General features: G+C 40.4%; 1 protein-coding gene across 1 annotated transcript in view; it reads right to left on the bottom strand.

The window, feature by feature from the left end:
* Positions 1-14096, bottom strand: part of LOC109937262 (immunoglobulin superfamily member 22) — a 63399-nt gene extending 49303 nt beyond the window's left edge. The window contains exons 1-7 of the mRNA XM_020535872.2: positions 13973-14096; positions 11283-11417; positions 7864-8000; positions 5994-6093; positions 3704-3746; positions 848-1022; positions 539-652 (exon numbers count right to left, since the gene is read on the bottom strand). Of these exons, the coding sequence (XP_020391461.1) occupies positions 539-652; positions 848-1022; positions 3704-3746; positions 5994-6093; positions 7864-8000; positions 11283-11417; positions 13973-14096 (828 nt within the window). The remainder of the gene's footprint in view (positions 1-538; positions 653-847; positions 1023-3703; positions 3747-5993; positions 6094-7863; positions 8001-11282; positions 11418-13972) is intronic.
* Between the last annotated feature and the right edge of the window lie 5810 nt (positions 14097-19906).

Below are 19906 nucleotides of genomic sequence, written 5' to 3' on the forward strand. Positions count from 1 at the left end.
AAGTTCATTATTTGAGCACTTTCCACTGCAGGTTAGACTTTAATCCTGCAGATGTTATCACCAGAACCCTACAGAACACAAAGCTGACTATTCCATAAACTCTCTACTACTATTGCCTTGACATCAAAGAATATAGAGTGATAACTAACTTGACACAACATTATCAACTCAGCACCCTAGATAATAGTGCATAGATCTGGCTGTATCCAACTGCAGCTACGCAGTAAAATCCCTTGCATTATTATTGTAGATGAGACAATGTACAAATGTAAAAAAAATTCAGGATTTGGCTTAAATATTTATGAATATAGTGATGCTGATAACTTCCACAACTAGTCTGATCATCTTGCATTCAGGAAGTTGGTTTATTGCTCAATGCCCCACAAACAACAATGTAACCTATAGATCCGGCAATAAAACATCCTTCTGATCAGGCTATAGAAAATGGTTAAGAACTCCAAGTGCATGACATGTGAGGTACTTTATTTCTCCCATTGGTAGCAATGTTTAAACATTCAGTCTACTATTCCTGCCTCACCTTAAACCATTGCATCTTCATGTTAGGATCCTTCAATTCCAAAACTGTATCAAAGGTAACTGTTGAGTCAACTTTGCCTTCCTGGTCCTCCAATGGCTTTAAAACCTTTACTGCCTGTAAAAGCAAAGTCAAGAAATAAATCACTAATGAGAGCAGATCACTTCTCATCGAACATCTACTACAAGCAAACACAGAAAAAAACTTTCATCTCATCACTTTGACTTGGAATTGAATTCCAGATGTTACGATGATATTATTGAATCTATTGTTCCTCATTCCTGAACTCAAACCTTTGCAAACATTTCCCACCTCAGTTTCTACTTTTTTCTTCATTTCCTTTAAGCGCTTCAGCATTCCCCTGAAATCGGTGAAGCCATACTGCAGGCAAATTTTCTCATAATCCTTCTTATCAGCTTTCATTAAGATCTCCCACATCTCCTTTTCATCTGGAACTTTTTTTTCTTCCTTAGGAGCTGGTGTTGACCTGCAAGTAAACCTCAGTTACTATCAAGTACGATGTATATTCCAGTTCCTCGTTGAGCGATCTCCACATAGCAAGCTGAGGTGAGGAGCTTCAAAATCAGAGTGTATTTTCCTATTTATTTCAAAGGATGAAACATTTATGATCTCTGATTGATGCCTATGAAGCCCAAATTGTGCTGCAGGATCCCAGAAAATGTACCCAATATTTTGGAGGACAAGCACCACCATATGTCTGCTTCATACCCACACTCACACTCTGAATATCTATTATACCAGGAGTGATCAACCAGAGCTCTGTTTGCTCCCTTGGGGTCTGTAAGAGACTTTCAAAGGGTCCACCAAACATAATTGCAGGATATAAGTTCTCATTTGTAAATGGTAAGGGCTATCTAAGGGCTATCTAACTTCTTTACTTTCCTTAGTGATCTTTCTTCAATGACCAGAAATATCCTCAGCAAAGCTGGCCCAATTGGTTTCAATACTCAAATAGAAGACTTCCCACCTTGCTGCTCACTTCTTTAACAGTTACCTGTAAGCTTACAAACACATCAAATTCTGCCAGGGATAATGGTTGGATTAGTTGTAGCTTCTTTAAAACCTAATTTCAACAAGTGCCTGCCTTTACTCGTCATTTTCTTTAGAAGTGAAATATGGATTTCTTCCAGTTTCTCAGTTCATTCATTCAGCTCAATGTTGGCAACCTCCAAACTTCTCATCCCTATGTTCAGTGACCATTGAATATAAGTTTCATTGTTTTATCACTGCTGTTTTAAGAATCTGAATGTTGTTTTAGAACTTACCTTTGCTAGAACAAAGGTCAAAACAGGGGCCAGGTCAATCAAATATCAATCACTTAACTGTCATTTGGTTTTGTTCTCATTTTCCCAATCATATATTTGTATGACTTTATATTTTTATATATTTATGGGCTTTTTCCAAATACAATCACTTTTTACTTTTCCAAATTAAACTATTTTCCTTTTCATCCTCTTTTTTTCTGCTAGGTTTTCTATCACTGATTAACATATGCAGCTTTTGCTGAGTTTGTATGTATTCAGGTGAACCCAATGAACACAGTTTGACCACATTTTTAGAGAGGAATCAGGGCAGGGTGCACTATTGGTACAAACAATACCTAATGTGGTATAAGCAGCTCCTGCCTTTATAGGCAAGTGCACAAGTAATTTTAATTTCGTTTACCTTTATAGATGTTTGTGTGTGTATAGGATGGATGTATATTTTGCATAATTTTAGGAACAAAGTGTGCAATTTGTGCTTTATGATGGCATAACAAAAGCAATATTTGGCAATACGTAATAAAAATGCCTAACATAGGTAATATGTGCTGTGTCATACATGGTAACATACATAGAATATATAGGCTTCCACTGATGTGATACTAGAACAGGAATAACTTGTTTAGATTGCTGGTCAATGCCCTATTAGCCATCTTGAGCTAAATGGCAGTGTGTCCAATATCTGTCAGAAGAGTAAAATAAAGTCTGCCAGGATTTCCCACACCTGATTGTCAGCCAGTGACCTCTACTGGCAAGTGCTTATGTGTAAGAATCTCGTGAAGCTGTAACATATTGACTGGTGGAGCTGAATGAAGTAATTCTCCTTCTGAAGGGTTAAAAGAGATGGTCAAATTCAGTAATAACCTGTTTCCATACAGCACTGACATCAATGGAAACAAAGCATCGAGTCAGTGTGAACATTGATCAATACATACATGCATTGTCCAAGATACCTCAGCAACAGGTTTCATATTAAATAAGTCAAACAATAATAATAAATATATGACAAGTAATAAATATATAATCATTTGCATGATAATTTTTATGCAACAAAATACCATGTTGTGTTACAGTAGGCCTGTGCAATTTTTAATAGAGAATAGTACAGGCTAAGATGATAAAAAGCTTGAGGACAGCTGCTCTATTATATTCCATACTTACCAGACTTCCTCTATACATCTTACAATTACTTGATAATGTCTAAAGTAGACCATTACAAATACTTTGTATATCATATGGTTAATTATTGAATATTCTCTTTATATCTCAGAGAAGACCATTAAACATTCTATTACTATCATTGGTTAAGTATCCTCTATTTATTCCACATTATCTCACAAGTAGCCTCCGGCAATATGCTACTGAATTATTAGCACCCTTTTCTACGTAGCCTATATTTACTGGTTGCATTTTTAAGGTGAGAGGAAAAAGATTTAATAAACGCACGAGGGGCAATTTTTTTTATGCAGAGGGTGGTTCGCATGTGAAATGAACTTCCTGAGAAAGTGGTGGATGTGAGTACAATTATAACATTTAAAAGACATTTGGGTAAGAACATGAATAGGACACATTTGGAGGGATATGGACCAGTTCAGGCAGGTGGGACTAGTTTAGTTTGGGGTTGTGTTTGGCATGGACTGTTTCCGTACCGTATCAGTCTATGACTATATATGTACATACACACATATATGCATATAATATATATATTTGCCTATTGCATTTCCCCTCTTTATGCTCCAGTTACTGTATATCTTCTATGAATCCTTCATTTAACAGCAAGTAGCCTTTATACTTTCTTCTGTTGCTTCTGATCATCTCATTATCCCATCGCCATCTGCAAGAAGCCCTCTTGAAATCTTCCTGAGTAATGCACTAAAGGCTTTACCTTTTCTTCAACATTGTCCGGAAGTTCAACTGTTTATCTTGACCTGCATCAAAAGAACATATTGCACATGAACGGGTAAGAAATTTTGAATTATTTGAACAATTTGTGTGGAATAGTTAGCTCTCTCAGGACAACATTATACAATTTCAATGTTTGTATTCTAAATATGGCAAGATAGAATTAAGTTTTCATTACTTGAGTGAGAAATGTGTACATTTGTTTTTATTCACTCATCATTGACTGGGCCAGCATTTCATTGCTCATCTTTAGTTGTCCCCGAGAACTGCCTTTTCGAACCAATGTAGTCCATTTGGTGTAGGTAGATTCCAAATGTCATTAGGGAGGGAGTTCTCGGATTTTGAACCAATGACAGTGATGGAACTGCGATTTATTTCCAAGTCAGGATGATGATTGGTTTAGAGAGAAACTTGCAGTTTGTGTGACTGGATATATCTGCTGTCTTAGTTTTTCTAGATAGGAGCGGTAATGGGTGTAGAAGATAGAGTCTAAGGAGACTTGATAGATTTCTGTAGTGTATCTTGTAGATGGTATATGCCACTGTGAGTTGGTGATGAAGGGAATAATTATTTTGTAGCTACGATGTAAATCAAGCAGGCTGCTTTGTCCTGGATGCTGTCAAGTTTTCTGAATGTTGTCAGAGCTGCATTCATCCTGGCAAGTGGGGAGCATTCCATCATACTTCTGATTTGTGCCTTGTAGATGGGGTGCAGCCTTTGGGAAGATGTGAAGTAATTAAATTGCTGCAAGACTCTTAGCCTCTGACCTATTTTTATTGCCACACTATTTATATGGCTGGTCTAGCTCAGGTTCTGGTTACTGGTAGCTCCCACGATGTTGATAGTGGGGGATTCAGCCATTCAGACATTAAATGTCGGTGGGCAATCATTGGGTTCTGTCCTGTTGGAGGTGTTCATTGTCTGGCGTTTATCTGTAGCTAATGTTACTTGCCACTTTGTCACCCCAAGCCTGAATATCAGCCAGGTCTTGCTGCATTTGGACATGGACAGTTTCAGGATTTGAGGAATTATAAATAGTACTGAATATTGTCAATCATCAGCAAACATCAACCTCATGATGGAGGGAAGGTTATTAATGAGGCAGCTGAAGATGGTTTGACCTAAGACCTTAACCAAAAATATCAACCACAACCACGGCCTCAGGAGTCAATGTTCAGTCCTCCTATGGCAGCTCCCTGTTGACTGTATATCACCGCCCCCACCTCTGCTGGTGGGATAGGACATACCCAGGGAAAAGGTGTTGGATTTGTCTGGGACATTGTACATAGCGTCTATTCTGTGAGTATGACCATGTCAAGCTGTTGCTTAACTTTGTCTGTGAGATAACTCCCTAATTTACAGGAACTCAAAACCTAAAGCCAATAAAACCAAGATAGCCGTAAATAAATCCTGTAAGGAACTAAAGAGAAATCTACTTCAGGAAAACATAATAAAACGGTGGGAAACTAAATACAAGGAGTGATTGAGGCAAGTAGAATAAATACATTTAAAGAAAATCTAGATAATCATACGAGGAAGAATCAAAAAGAAGGGTGTATTAATGGGATTAAATAAGAAGGGTGGAAGAATATTCATGTGGAACATAAACATCAGCATAGACCAATTCAGCTAACTGTCTTGTTTCTGCTGTAGACTTGATGTAACACAGCTCATATCAGAGGAAGATAATAAGAACTGCTGATGCTGGAGTCAGAGATAACACAGTGTGGAGCTGAAGGAACACAGCAGGCCAGGCAGCATCAGAGGAGCTGGAAAGCTGACGTTTTGGGTCGGCACCCTTTCTGAAGAAAGGTCCCGACCCGAAATGTCAGCTTTTCTGTTCCTCTGATGCTGCCTGGCCTGCTGTGTTCCTTCAGCTCCACACTGTGTTATATCAGAGGACCGTGCTTGCAGAAAGCCTTTTTGCATTGTAATGTGAAGAAGTACAGTCATGACCATGACAACCGCATCTAGCCACATATAGCTGACTCATAGCAGTACCCTCGGAATGCTGGGACAGGGCTATCGAAGCTCAGATAATGTAAACACTACAAGTGGGGTGAAGCTGTCCAAGGGAATGGAATGAATATAATCTTTAAAACAGTTTTTTTTATTACACTCTATATTAAAGAAAAGAGAATCACAAAAGGCCTAGGCAAAATAAACTTGTCTAGTAACTGCCTGTACATCATTCAGGAATGCTTTTGAAGCAATACCTCAGCAAGATGCACTAAATAAACATTATATACAATCCACACAAGTTCAGAACTTACACTCAGTCACCATCAATGAAACAGTGTATGTGCAGTCAGCATGAGTGTTGGAAGCAATGCATTTGTAGGCATCCTCATCATCTGGAGTGACATTCTCCAACTGTAAAAGTCAGAATATCTACAAATTATCCATTTACTAAACACGAAAACATTGTCATTCAGTAGAACTGAACTGGCAGGATGCAAAGCTGGCTAAAATATGGTCTTAAATGAGCCATACCATTGTTGAACAAATTAAAACTGCATTTGTAACAAGATTGGTTAATTTGGTACTGTACTTCTCAAGTCGGTCTTGGAAATCTGAAATCACTAGGATAAATATACCTGGATTTGTTGTCTCAGTATAGTGCAGTACTGAATAAATCAGTCATGTCTGTGTTACAGTTTGAGATTTCCAAGGACATCTTGATCCTGCAACAAGATTTCTCTGTACAGATGGAATCAGGCTGTGTTTCTCTCAAGTTTGGTGATTGCAGCACTGCATAAGATGTGAGTTGGACAGCGGTACCCCATTCTCCAAAATGCATTGTCAGTGAGATAAATTCTACGTACAGAGCCTCACAAAACATATCTATGTAAACATGAGCGGTCCAAATATCTCAATACTTATTGAAATGCCAATCTATATATTGTGGAGGCAATGGCCTAATGGTATTATTGAACAGGAAGGGTTTAGAGGGATATGGGTCAAATGCTTGCAAATATGACTAGATTAATTTAAGATATCTAGCTGGCATGGATGAGTTGGACCAAAGGGTCTGTTTCCATGCTGTATATCTCTATGACTCTTAATCCTGATTGAATTGAGGCTGAGTGTTTAAGAGCAATATATACCTTAGTTTCTATCAAATCAGTTATTAACAGTATGATTGGGTTGGAAGTGTAGTGTGACAGGATGGCAACCTTTTCATTGACTGTTTTGAGACTTTGTGTGCGCGTACGGACTAGCTTCCTCAACATTGTTCCTTGTCACTCCAAAACCATGAGTCCTGAGAAGGGATGCTAATGCCAATCTCTATACTTAGTAGTACAATCTCAGTGAATGTTGTCATGTAGCTGGCTGCAATGGGAGATTAATAGGGGTCAGGACATGAACATATCAGATTCAACCCCTGAGGTCTGATGTATACAATCAAAACAGCTCGAATGTTACTGAAGAGACCGTCTCAAGGGATTAGAGTTCATTGTGAATTCAATAGCAAGATTAATAGCATGCACTGTTATGTGTAAATAGTACAGAAATGTTAGATGCAGAAATGTAGAATTGCTGTCTGAAATACACAGCTCTATTCCCTTTTGGCAAATGTCATCTTGTTGATTGGCTCACTATTCCATGGATAATGAAGCCCCCAAATATGGGGTGGACCATTTAAACCTGAGATCGGGAAGAATTTCTTCATTCAGAGAGTGATAAATCTTTGGAATTCTTCATGCCAAAGGGCTCTAGAAGCTCAATCATTGAGCATGTTCAAAACTAAAATTGATAGATTCCTGGAGACTAATGACATCAAGAGATATGGAAATAGTAAATAGGAAAATGGCATTAAGGTAGATGGTCAAGCATGAGCTAATTCAATGGCACAGCAGATCTCAGGGCCTGATTGGCTTACTCCTATTCTCATATTCCTAAATGTAAAATATGCATGGATAAGCTTACATTTAAATTTAACAATGGCACGCATCAATGAATGACCTATTACAGCAACATAGGCCACATTACGTGACAGGCCAGCTGTTATTTTATTAGCAGTACATCATGTTTTGCACTGTCACTTAAATGCAAAGCATCAATCCATCTGACACTGAACAACCAACTGTCTTAATTAGCTCGTTGTATTTGCTCTACAACAAAATGTATTATTTCAAATACCTTTAAAATGTTTTCCTTAGTGATGCTGTCGTAGAAAATCTTTGCTCCTTCTTTGATTGGCTTTCCACTTCCTCTCTTCCATGTGATAGTGGGTTTGGGGTTTCCAGACACCTTGGCTTTAAAAATTACATCTTTGCCTAAAGTAAAATAGATGCTTTAGTACAACTGGCATAAATTGTTCACACAAACATCAAACTCAACATCTCTTGAGTGTAATTTAAAACATTCTGGTTAATATGCCCAAAAAGGATCATTTGGTTAGAACAATGTTAAACAATTTTCAATGTCCTAGAATTTGAGGAGATCCAACACAATATTTCCAAAATAAATTCTTCTCCTTAATCATAACATCGATCTGCTGCAGGCCGACAATTCACCTGTAAGCAGTCTTTGGGGCCCTGGGCAGTGAGGTGGTCGGAGGTAATAAGGGAAGGTATTACACTCTGTCAAGTGCTAAGTGGATGGGGGAAGAGATGTGCCAGGTCTTAGAGGAGTGGAGCAATGTGTCATGAAGGGAATGATCCCTTCAGAATGCTGACAGGAGAACGAAGGGAAAAATGTGTTTTATGTTGGCATCATGCTTGAGTTTGTGCAAATAGTGGAGGACGATGCTTTGAATGCAGAGGCTGCTGTGGGGATGTGGGATGTGAGAACAAAGGGAATTTCATTAGCTTAGGGAGGGAGAGGGTGAGAGCAGAAGTGCTGGAAGTGAGTTGAACACAGTTGAGGGCCTTGAATATAATCACAGTGGTCTTGGAGATGTGGAATCCTTCATTAAGGTAAAAGGAAGACGTGAAGCACTATTGTGGAAAATAATATATCAGAAGAGACGCAATGGAGGCAGTAAAACTGGGGAAATAGAATGAAGGCTTCACAGGATTCAGGGTGTGAGAAAGTTTAGTCCAGTAGCTGTGGGATTCATTAGGCTTGCATGATTATTTGTAGGAGAAAGAAGTCAAGGGAGAGAAGCGAAGAATCAGAGATAGAGCAGGTAAATGTGATCGATAAATTTGGAAAGACAACTGTTGAACTTTTCCAGTTCTAGATGAGAGTAGGAAGTTTGACTGACAGCTATTGCTCTGCAAGACAAAAGAACTGACATAGAGCATCAGAATCATGAATGTAGGTTGGGTGGGACTGAGCAAGGGGAGAAAAAGATAGGAAGAAATAAGCTAAGTGAGGCTGGAACAGACTGAAATGATGCGTTTGTCAGAGAACTATACTGGTTGATTTATTGTTGTCATTTGTACTGAGATACAGTAAAAAGTGTTGTTTTGCGTGCTATGCAGGCAGATCGTACCATACAAAGTGCATTATGGTAGTAGAACAGAGTGCAGAATACGGTGGTACAGCCACAGAGAAGGTGCAGAGAGAGAGAGATCAGAATTAACATTTGACAGGTCCATCCAAAAGTCTGATGACACTGGGGAAGAAGCTGTTCTTGAATCTATTTGTATGTGTATTCAAACTTTTATATCTTCTACCTGACAGAAGAGATTGGAAGAGATTATAACCGGGGTGGGAGGAGTCTTTGATTATGTTGATTGCTTTTCCATGGCAGTGAGAAGTATAGATGGAGTCAATGGATGGAAGGCTGGTTTGTGTGATGGACTGGGCTGTGTTCACAACTCTCTGTAGTTTCTCGCAGCCTTGGGAAGAATAGTTCCCATACCACATTGTGATGCATCTAGATAGAATGCTTTCTATGGTGCATCTATAAAAATTGGTAAGAATCCCTGTGGACATACCAAATTTCCTTAGCTTCCTGAGGAAGTAGAGGTGTTGTTGTGCTTTCTTGACCATTGTGTTGACATGGGTGGACCAGGACAGATTGTTGGTGATCATCACTCCCAGGAACTTGACGTTCTCAACCATCTCCACCTCAGCACCACTGACACAGACAGGGCTGTGCCCCCCACTCTGCCTCCTGAAGTCAATGACCAGCTCCTTCATTTTGCTGATGTTGATGGAGAGATTGTTGTCTTTAAACCATGCCACTAAAAGCACTCTTATCTCTTTCCTATGTTTTGTCTCGTCATTGTTTGAGAGTCAATAACGGTGACTATGGCTACAGGTGCATCCAAGGCTGTTGGATATGGGTGACATTGTTTCACTGACCATCTATTCATAGCGAGCTTAGAATGCATTGAGCTCATTCGTAGAAATGTAGTGTTGCCTGCGAGTCTGTTTGACTTCGCTTTGTAGTCTGTTATGTTGTGTAAATCTTGCCACAAACGATAGGTGTTCATATGGTTTGTTTGGGTCTCAAGGTTAGTTTGGTATTGCCTCTTGGTGTCTCTGATGGCCTTATGAAGGTCGTATCTGGATTTCCTGTATAGGTCAGGGTTGTACAACTAGCATACTTCAGACCTGGACTTTAATCGGGAGCGGATCTACTGATTCATCCATATATGATGGATATGCAGCATTATCTCCTCTGAATTGCACAGACCAATCCTGATAGAGTGGCTGTTTTGCAGAGCACTTTAGTTCAGTTGGGAAGTATAATGCCAAGTTACTAGTTCTAGTTACTTATCATTTTAATTCACACTCTGATCTTGGTGTTTGGCCTGCTGGAGTGTTCCAATGAAGATCAATGCAATTTTAAGGAACAGGATCTCATGTTTCAACTGAAAACCTTCCAGCCTTGTGGACTCACATCTAGATTTCTTACTGTACCATAACCATTCCCCTTGGTCTTGCAATATTTCACCTTTCATCACGTAATCTCTCCTACCTTTCACCCTATCATTGAAATTTTTGTTCTGCTACCCTCCTTCACTATTTACCAGCTTGAAACCTACATTTCTAAATTATTCCAGTTCAGTTGTACAGTCACAAATCTGAAACACGAACTTTCTTTCTCCATATATTCTGTCAGACCTGCTGAGTAGTTTTTGTTCGAATTCCAATTCCTCATAGCCACTGCATTTTGATTTCACAAATACACCCTTGCAGCAGTAAAGAGAACTTTAAACTCCTGCTTAATGTTTTAGCTGAAGCTAAATTTATCTTATGATTTCATGAATTGTGAGCTTGAATGTGACTTCAGATATACAATGGAGACCAGGCAAGTTTCAGGAGTGAAATAAAAATTGTTGATAATATTCAGTAGGTCTGGTAGCACCAGTAGAGAGAGAGAGTTAACAATTCAGGTCAGTGGTCCAAAAATAGATAAGCAATTTTTGTTTTTACTTCCAGCATCTGCCATACTTTTATCTTATTTAATTTTACTCAAGATTGGGAATGTAAAAGGTGCAGAAGGAACTGTTATTTTCATCTCCTTTCCTACCTTTTTAACAAAAGTAAAAGCACAGGCGATAACCAAAAACCGACCATTCAGCGTCTTTGCTGCAATCAGAGACGTGGGGGAAAGACAATGAAATGAATCAGGGAAGAACATTATTAGGCTGGCTTACCTTCTTGTATAACAGAGGAATTTGGTTTCTCATCAAACTCAGGGATACTTTCTCCTGCAGGGATCTCGAAAGATCGTGTGACAACATTTAGCGACTGTTGGGTGATCGATGATTTCCTTTGTACGCGGTCTGCTTCTGAAATATACACAATGCAACAACTTTTAACTGCAGGGGTACACTGCAGATTGTTATGAAACTGTTCAGAGATAGTCATCTCTTTACCACGATTCACAACGGCTGCACAGCTTTTTGGTTCCTGGATAAAGAGCCAGATTTAGCTGAGACCTCTAGGTTATGAGTTCCGGATTTTGATATTTGTCAAAAGTGTCCAATGAAAATTATCGTGAAATGTGTCATTCCAAGTTCTAGATAGCTGAAGCTCACAAGGCTAAATTATCTTGAGATGTAGCATAAAGTATTTTTTAAGATAAATCTAAGGTTTTTTAAATCTAAGGGTGTAAAGTGTGAGAAATTGGACTGATGTTTGTGTAAAACTCTCACACCCACACGTTCAGCCATCCCAATAACCTCACTATTATGCAACGTCTCATCATTTCTGAAGTCTTCACAAGATCACATACCACCATATCTTTGACAACAAGGTGCAGGGCTGGATGAACACAGCAGGCCAAGCAGCATCATAGGAGCAGAGAGGCTGACGTTTCGGGCCTAGACCCTTCATCAGAAAAGGGGGAGGGGAAGGGGGTTCCGAAATAAATAGGGAGAGAGTGGGAGGCGGATAGAAGAGGGACAGAGGGCAGGATAGGTGGAGAGGAAACAAACAGGTCGAAGAGGCGGGGATGGAGCCAGTAAAGGTGAGTGTAGGTAGGGAGTTAGGAAGGGGATAGGTCAATCCAGGGAGGACGGACAGGTCAAGGGGGCGGGATGAGGTTGGTCGGTAGGAGATGGAGGTGCGGCTTGAGGTGGGAGGAGGGGATAGGTGGGAGGAAGAACAGGTTAGGGAGGCAGGGACGAGCTGGACTGGTTTTGGGATGTGGTAGGGGGAGGGGAGATTTTGAAACTTGTGAAATCCACATTGATACCATTGGGCTGCAGGGTTCCCAAGCGGAATATGAGTTGCTGTTCCTGCAACCTTCGGGTGGCATCGTTGTGGCACTGCAGGAGACCCAGGATGGACATGTCGTCTGAGGAATGGGAGGGGGAGTTGAAATGGTTCGCGACTGGGAGGTGCAGTTGTTTATTGCGAACCGAGCATATCTTTGTTTCTTTTGCTAGCTATGGTCTCCAACTCTTTTACAATTACAACAAATCACGGAAAAAAATCTGGTTCCACACATCTGATTCCAGTATCTATGTCTCCTAACTCTTTCTATTTCTGCTGTCTGCCCGTCACAGCTTCAATTTTTCCAAAAAAAACTACTCAGCATGTCCTACTTTGATGCTCTTAATGTCTCTGCCTCACTCTTGAGTCCAGCTTAACCTTGATTCATACAGTCCCTTCCAGATTCAATTTTTCCAACACTTCCCCGCTGATTTCTGAGTTTTTGCCTCCATGAATTCCAGCCTATCTTGAAATACGTGGAATGACTCTTATCCAACATTTTATTCGTCAATCACCCTTATATTTGGCAGTTTCATTCGATCCTGATCACTGAATGTTTTGAATTTGAAGTTCCCATCCACAAATCTGTCAATGCTCTTTTACCTTCTTTACCCTGTTTTATTTGACTTTGCAGGTGATTGCTTCAGATGCATAGTCTCTTCGTTTCTTATTGCGAAGCCACGGCCTTGCCAGTCAATGGGGCTAGATTGCGCACAGTACTTTCAAGTTGCTGCCTGGCCATGCAGCTTAAAAGGAACATTGCTGTCCTACCTCTACAGCTACCACTCTTCTAACTCGGATGTTTTGCATGGTTGCCCCTCCCTCTATTCTGTTATTTTTAGCACAGCCACCATCAGCAAAAATCATTCACATTCTGGGACACTATTTCCCAAATGCCGTACCCCTCTTATCATTTTGAAAACTTCATGAAAAGCCAGCACTTGAGTATTGCCAACATTACTGCTACTTACTCCAGCTTGGCACTGATCCTTAACTGAAAGTGCTTAGAGATTACTTACAATGTTAAAGGTACAATGTAAAATATGAACTACTGTGACCTGTGACCACGATTATCTCAGGGACCTCTGTGAGGTTCAGGGTTAAGACAGACAGCAATGGTTGATGTAAAGGAAATCAGGAAAATTCACAGTTGTGATAGATTGTCGCAGTTGATATAAAGCCAGACTTGGAGGTTCGAGGTTGAGATGCGTTAGTGTACAGAAAGTCCATGAGGTTCGAGGTTGCAACAAATAATGCAGAAAGGCTCTGTGAGATTTTGTATACATTGACTCTGACACTCAGAATTGAAAAAGATTATTAGTGTTGCTGTTATGAGGTTCAGGAGTGAGGTTACATGGTCAGGGCTATGTGTAGGGAAGCTATATGAAGTTGTGGTACAGGTTTGGCAGGGGTCATTATAAGGAAAGTCTGTCAAGCTCATAATCAAAGTTTGGGGGAGCTCTGTGAGTTCAGAATTGATGTGTTGTCTGTGTAATCAGTTTATAATTATAATTAAGGCAGAAGATTAGCCATGCTGAGATGGGTGGTGGAGATGGCTTGAGGGATAAAATGTCCTACTCCTGCTCATATTTTCCGTTTTCCTTTCAGGAAAAATCTTGGCAGTTACCTTCCTTGGACGTGATTTTCGTCACCTGGCTCACTTTTTTCACCCTGGTCATCCCCGATCCAGTGGAGTGTTTGGTGGTGATCGTTGTAGTTCTGGTTGTTGTCCTTGACATTGTTGAAGTCATGGTTGAAACTCTTTTATCACTGATAAAACACAACAACCCAAAATATTAGAAATCAAATGGCATCTTAGATGGGATTCCAGATTGTCCTCCCTTAGCTAGTCTCAAGAGTAAATTTTAACCTGTAAGTAAGAGTCCTAAAAAGGAGCAGCGTCAATCTAAATCAGGCATAATATGCATTAAATGTAGATTAAGGCTTTTTCTATAATTTTTCATCAGGAATGAGCAACAGTATAGATTAGATGCAGAGTAAAGTTGTCCCTCTGTCTTCCTATCAAAAACTTGTGCAGCAGTGGTTAAGTACAACATAAATCACCTGAGCTACTCAGTTCGATCACTCAGCTGCCAAATAACATCACCCTAGTCCCAGCGGCCTGCTCCCTCAACAAAAAGAGATGGTGGTTTAACTTGAGGGTCACCACACCTCAAGAGAGGGGAGAGATTAAGAATCCTTCACAGTAACCTCAATTACTGTGGGAATTGAATTCATTGCAAACCAATCATGACTCCAACCTAAAGTGGAAGTATTTGCTTTCTGACAAAATGGGAAAAATTGATGAGGCTCACTATTAAGTGTAGAGATCTAATGCGTGATTACACCACGCCTGGTTTCATTAAAGCAGGCAGTATGCAAACCTTGTCTAAATGACAAATATAGTGTATGGCAGAGCATGCTCCTGACTAGCTACAGCTCCAAGCTATATGCATGGTTGATGTTGATGTACAGCTAGTCTGGATCTCTTAAGCAAGAGTTTCTCTCATGTGACAGGAGCTGCTGTAACCGTCTCCAGAATCCTTGCCTGGAAGGAAGAGCACAACAAATGGAGAAAAAGGCGAAAGAAAGGGCTGCCAGTTTTCTAATGCTATGCTGAAAGCGTTAGTCATGGAGAGGAAAAGAAGGAAAGACACAATTTTCCCAAAGGGGGACAGGAGCCCTTCAAGGCCAACCTGAGATAGAAATAGTCTCGGAAGTTAAATCCCAAATTCTTGTCCTGAGGAAATGGCTGAACTACCAGAGAAAATCCAATTATCTCCTAAAGGTACACTGAGATCAGTAGATGCACCTGCACATGATACCACCATACCTCCACCATCTCATGTTTCTCAATATACCACACTCACACCATTCACCCATCAATAACTGGGATTTGGGCAACATTCAGAGATTCTAGCTTCCCCGTATACATGTAGTAATGCTGGCAACCTCCCACCAACCCTTTGTTGCTTTAAAGTACCTCCAGCTTTGTAACTTTGGCAGAGAATAATTCATGGACATTGCAACACATTCATTGACAAAGTTGCCCAGACCAAGCGAGACCAAATAACCAGAGGAGAACAGCCATGACTGTGACCTGCAGCACGAGGGCAACCGTAATGGAAGCTGCTACATCCAATGTTGCTGAGAAAGATCAGGCCGCGTACATTATTTCCCATCATGCTGCTATCTGACATGACAGGAGCAGGCTGAATCCAGTCCAGGAGGAAAGGACAGTCAGTGTGTCTACTCACTGAAGCATGAAGTTGCAGATGAGTTCTGCTGCAGAGGGCATGCATAGCGAAATAGCATGATACATTGGCAGACTAACCAGAATCTCTTGTCATTGTCCATGAGTTTAAGTAGTCTGTCTGTCACCTGGACCAGTGCTTTTACTGAGTTTGGACTCAGGCTTTTCAATGTGGAAGTAACACCATCACCACTACAATACTTGCAGATTCAGTCTTGCTTCATCTTCTGACAGCTGGTATCTCAGCTTCCATTGCTCAAGTACCTATCCAATTTCCTTTAGAACCAATTTGTTTTCTCTACATCCACCACACAAGAGGTAGTGAATTCCAGGTGATTAATATTCACTGCATCAAAAAGTTCTCTCTTATCTTCTCCCCTACATCTTTTGCCCAAAACATTAAATCTGAGTTCCATGTCATCAACGAGGGAGGCAATGGCCTAGTGGTATTATCTCTGGACCGTTAATCCAGAGACCCAGACAATGTTCTGGGGACCTGGGTTCAAATCCATCTGCCACGGCAGATGGTGGAATTTGAATTCAACAAAATATCTGGAATTAAGAATCGAATGATGACCATGAATCCATTGTCAATTGTTGGGGAAAGACCCATCTGATTCACTAATGTCCTTTAGAGAAGGAAACTGCTATCCTTACCTGGTCTGGCCTAGATGTGACTCTAGACCCACAGCAATGTGCTTGACTCTGAACTGCCCTTTGGGCAATTAGGGATGGGTAGTAAATGCTGCCCGGTCAGCGATACGCTCATCCCATGAATGAATAAAGGGAGCTAATGAAGCATTTTATTTAAATCTGTCATAACCTTGAGATTTCAGATCGCCCTTTAAGCACTTTTGCTTAAGGAAAACCACTTGAGTTTCTTCAAACTAACTTTGTAGCTAAATCCCTTATCTCCTCTCTTCCAAAACCACATTGGATTCTGGTTGTGCTCAGTTTCAACTCTACGTATTCAAATGATCATTCTCTCGCATCTCTGTCACCTCCAGGAAGATATCTCGACCAAACGTGTCTTTCCCTGTCCTCAAAGGATCAAAGATCAAAGGAACCATTCCATCTTTGAGACCTTACTATACTCTTCTATCATCTCCAACATCTCAACCCTCTCATTTCCAATGGCATCTTCCTTTGCAATTGTGGGAGGTGTAACAGTTGCCAACTGTCCAAGGCTTCAGGTACTCCTTGCAAGCGAAGCAGCAATGTACTTGTACTTCTTTCAATCTAGTCCATTGTTTTCGCTGTTCACCATGCAGTTTCCTCTACCCTGTGTAGACCAAATGCAGTCGGGGTGGCCATTGAACAGAACAGCTCTTCTCAGTCCTCAAGCAGGATCTTCCAGATGCTTCCCATTTCAATTCCTCATCCCGATCTCGTGCTCATATTTCTGTCCTAGGCCTGCTGCAGCATTCCAGTGAAGTCCAACACAAACTGGAGGAATAGTACATCATTTTCCATTTAGAGCTTTCTGGATTCAACTTTGAGTTGAACAAATTTGTACTATGAACTCTGTCCTCTAGTTTGTTGTCTCCTTCCTTCCCCACCTCTATCCTTCACGCCCTGTTTCAGGGTTTGATTATTTTTTGACTGTGCTTTCAGTAGAGCTGATACATATTCTGCTGTACCACGATATTAAGTTACTCTGGATCTATCTTTCTTCTCCATTACCTTTCCCATTTATTTTGCCTTTTGTTCTGTGACACCCATTATCTCTAATCTCCTTCACTATCTAACCTTCCTAAATTTTGCCTTCTGTATCACTTGCTCCTCACGAACTTTATCTACACTATAAAACTTTTCCACCTCTGGCTTCAATTCCGAACAAGAATCATATCACCACTTTAAATGTTGACTCTTTTTTTCCTCCACAGTTGCTGCCAGACCTGCTAGGTTTTCTTCAGCATTTTCTGTTTTTATCTGAGATTTCCAGCAGCTTCAGGATTTTGATTTTGTCACTATGCTCTCATTCTGAACTAACCAGAACTTTAGAAAGATTCAGCAGAAATTCCTTGTGTCTTTTTCAACACTGAATACCTCTATTTATAAAACGCAAAATCCCACATGGTTTGCTAACCACCTTCTCGGTAAGGCCTTGCCACCTTCAAAGATCTGAGCAGATGCACCCTCAATCCCTCTGTCCCTGCACATCTTCAGAGCCAAGCCATCACGATAATGTTGTCACTCCCTATCCTTTCTACCAAAATAGGTCACCTAACACTTTTACGTATTAAATTCCATCTGTAGTGTGGCTGCATATTGTGCTGGACTACTTACGAGTGTTGCAGTCGATTGGACATAAGAACTTAATGAATTGGAACAGAAGTAGACAAATCAGTTTTTCAAGCCACTTTGCCTTTCAATGAAGCAGTGATTGATTTACTATTGTGACACGATCTTCCTAATCTAGCTCTGCATTCTGTATTGCTTTTAATTTGTAGAAACTGATTGACCTCAGACTTGAACATACTCTACAACTCAATCTCCGCAACCTGCCAGGTCCCACTTATTAACCACCCTCCGAATGAAGGAATTCCTGTTCATCTTAGTCCTAAATGGCACACTGCTTATGATGAGGCTGTTCTCCCTAGTTCTCGACACCACACCACCCCCCCAACTCCAGTCAGAGGAAATATCCTTTTTGCATCTCCCCTACTGAGGACCTCTAACGTCTTAATGTGCAGGGATGATTTTAAAGTTTGTGGATGACACAAAATTTGGAAGAATTGCAGACTGTGGAGAGGACAGTATAGAACTTCAAAACAACATTGTCCAGTTGGTGGAATAGGTGATTAGGTGGCAGGAGAAGTTCAGTGTGGAAGAAGTGCAAGATGATGGACTTTGGTACAAAGAATATGGGGTGACAGTATAAAATTATGAGTACTATTGTACTATTTTAAATGTACAGCAGCAGGATGTATATGTGCATAAACCCTAAAAGGTACAGGACAGATAGAAATAACATTTTAAAAAGCATTCATCATTTGAGGCTTCATTGATAGGAACAAGAGCAAGAAGACTATGCTGAATTTATCTAGGACACTACTTAGAGCTGGAGTATTGTGTACAGTTTCTGGGCACCACATTTTGGGATGGTTGTGAGTGCTTTGGAGAGGGTGCAGAAGAGAATGGATTCAGGCATCAGAAACTGCCGTTATGAAGATATATTGGAGAAGTTCTATGACTCTAAGTTAGGACCATTTTACTATGAGAGGAGAAGACTGAGGGGAAATTTGATACAAGTTTCCAAAATCATAAGGGGTAGATACAGAGTACATAGTGAGAAACTGTTTCCATTTATAAGCAGATTGAGAAACAGAAAGCATGTGTTTTGTGAAAAATGTGAAAGAAACTATTTCATAGAGTGAGTTGTTTGGGATTTCAATGCATTTCCTGGAAGTGAATGGTAGAGCTGGATTGAGCCCACTCCTGTTCTTGTAGTCTTAAGTGTGGTGGGATCGGGTTCAATTGAGGCATTCAAGGAGGGTATTGGATGATTATTTAATGAGAAACAATCTGCAGGGTAATGGGCTAAAGGCAGATTTGGCACTAGCCTGAAATGTTCAGAGAGCCAGTGCAGACACTGGGGCTGAATGGCCTCATTCTGCACCATAATACTTCCGTATTTCTGTGTATTTTTTATGCTTGAACGAAATCACCTCTCATCCTTCTGAACTCCAAAAAATAAAGGGCAATTCTATTTAATGTTTCCTCATAGGACGATCCCTCCATTCCAGGAATTAGTTTGGTCAACCTTTGCTGCGGTCCCTTAATGGCAAGTATATTGTTCCTTGGCAAAGAGTCCAAACAGTACTCCAAGTTTAGTATCAGCACAGCTCTATATAATTGTAGTAAGATGTATTTACTCAAAATCCTTTTGCAATAATGGATAGCACACTATTTGCCCACTTAACTGGCTGCTGGATCTCCATGTTAACTTTCAGTGATTTATGAATAAGGACACTCAAGTCCTTTTGTGTTTTCTTCGTTCTGACTACAAAGTGCTAACCTCACATTTCTTCATACTATATTCCATCTGCCAATTATTACCCACCAATTTAGCCACTGCAGATCCACCTTGAAGTCTCTTTACATCCTCCTCACAGCTCACACTTCCACTTAGTTCTGTAACAGCTGGAAACTTCTGTGAAGAACTGGGAACCATGCACTGATTCTTGCCATACCTCACTAGTCACAGCCTGTCAACCTGAAAATGACAAACTTATTCCTACTCTCTGTTATTGTCCATTAACTAGTTCTCAATCCTTGCCAGTAGATTCTTTCCAATCTCACATG

The sequence above is a fragment of the Rhincodon typus genome, chromosome 17 (assembly GCF_021869965.1).
Source record: "Rhincodon typus isolate 14 chromosome 17, sRhiTyp1.1, whole genome shotgun sequence".
Classification (NCBI taxonomy): domain Eukaryota; kingdom Metazoa; phylum Chordata; class Chondrichthyes; order Orectolobiformes; family Rhincodontidae; genus Rhincodon; species Rhincodon typus.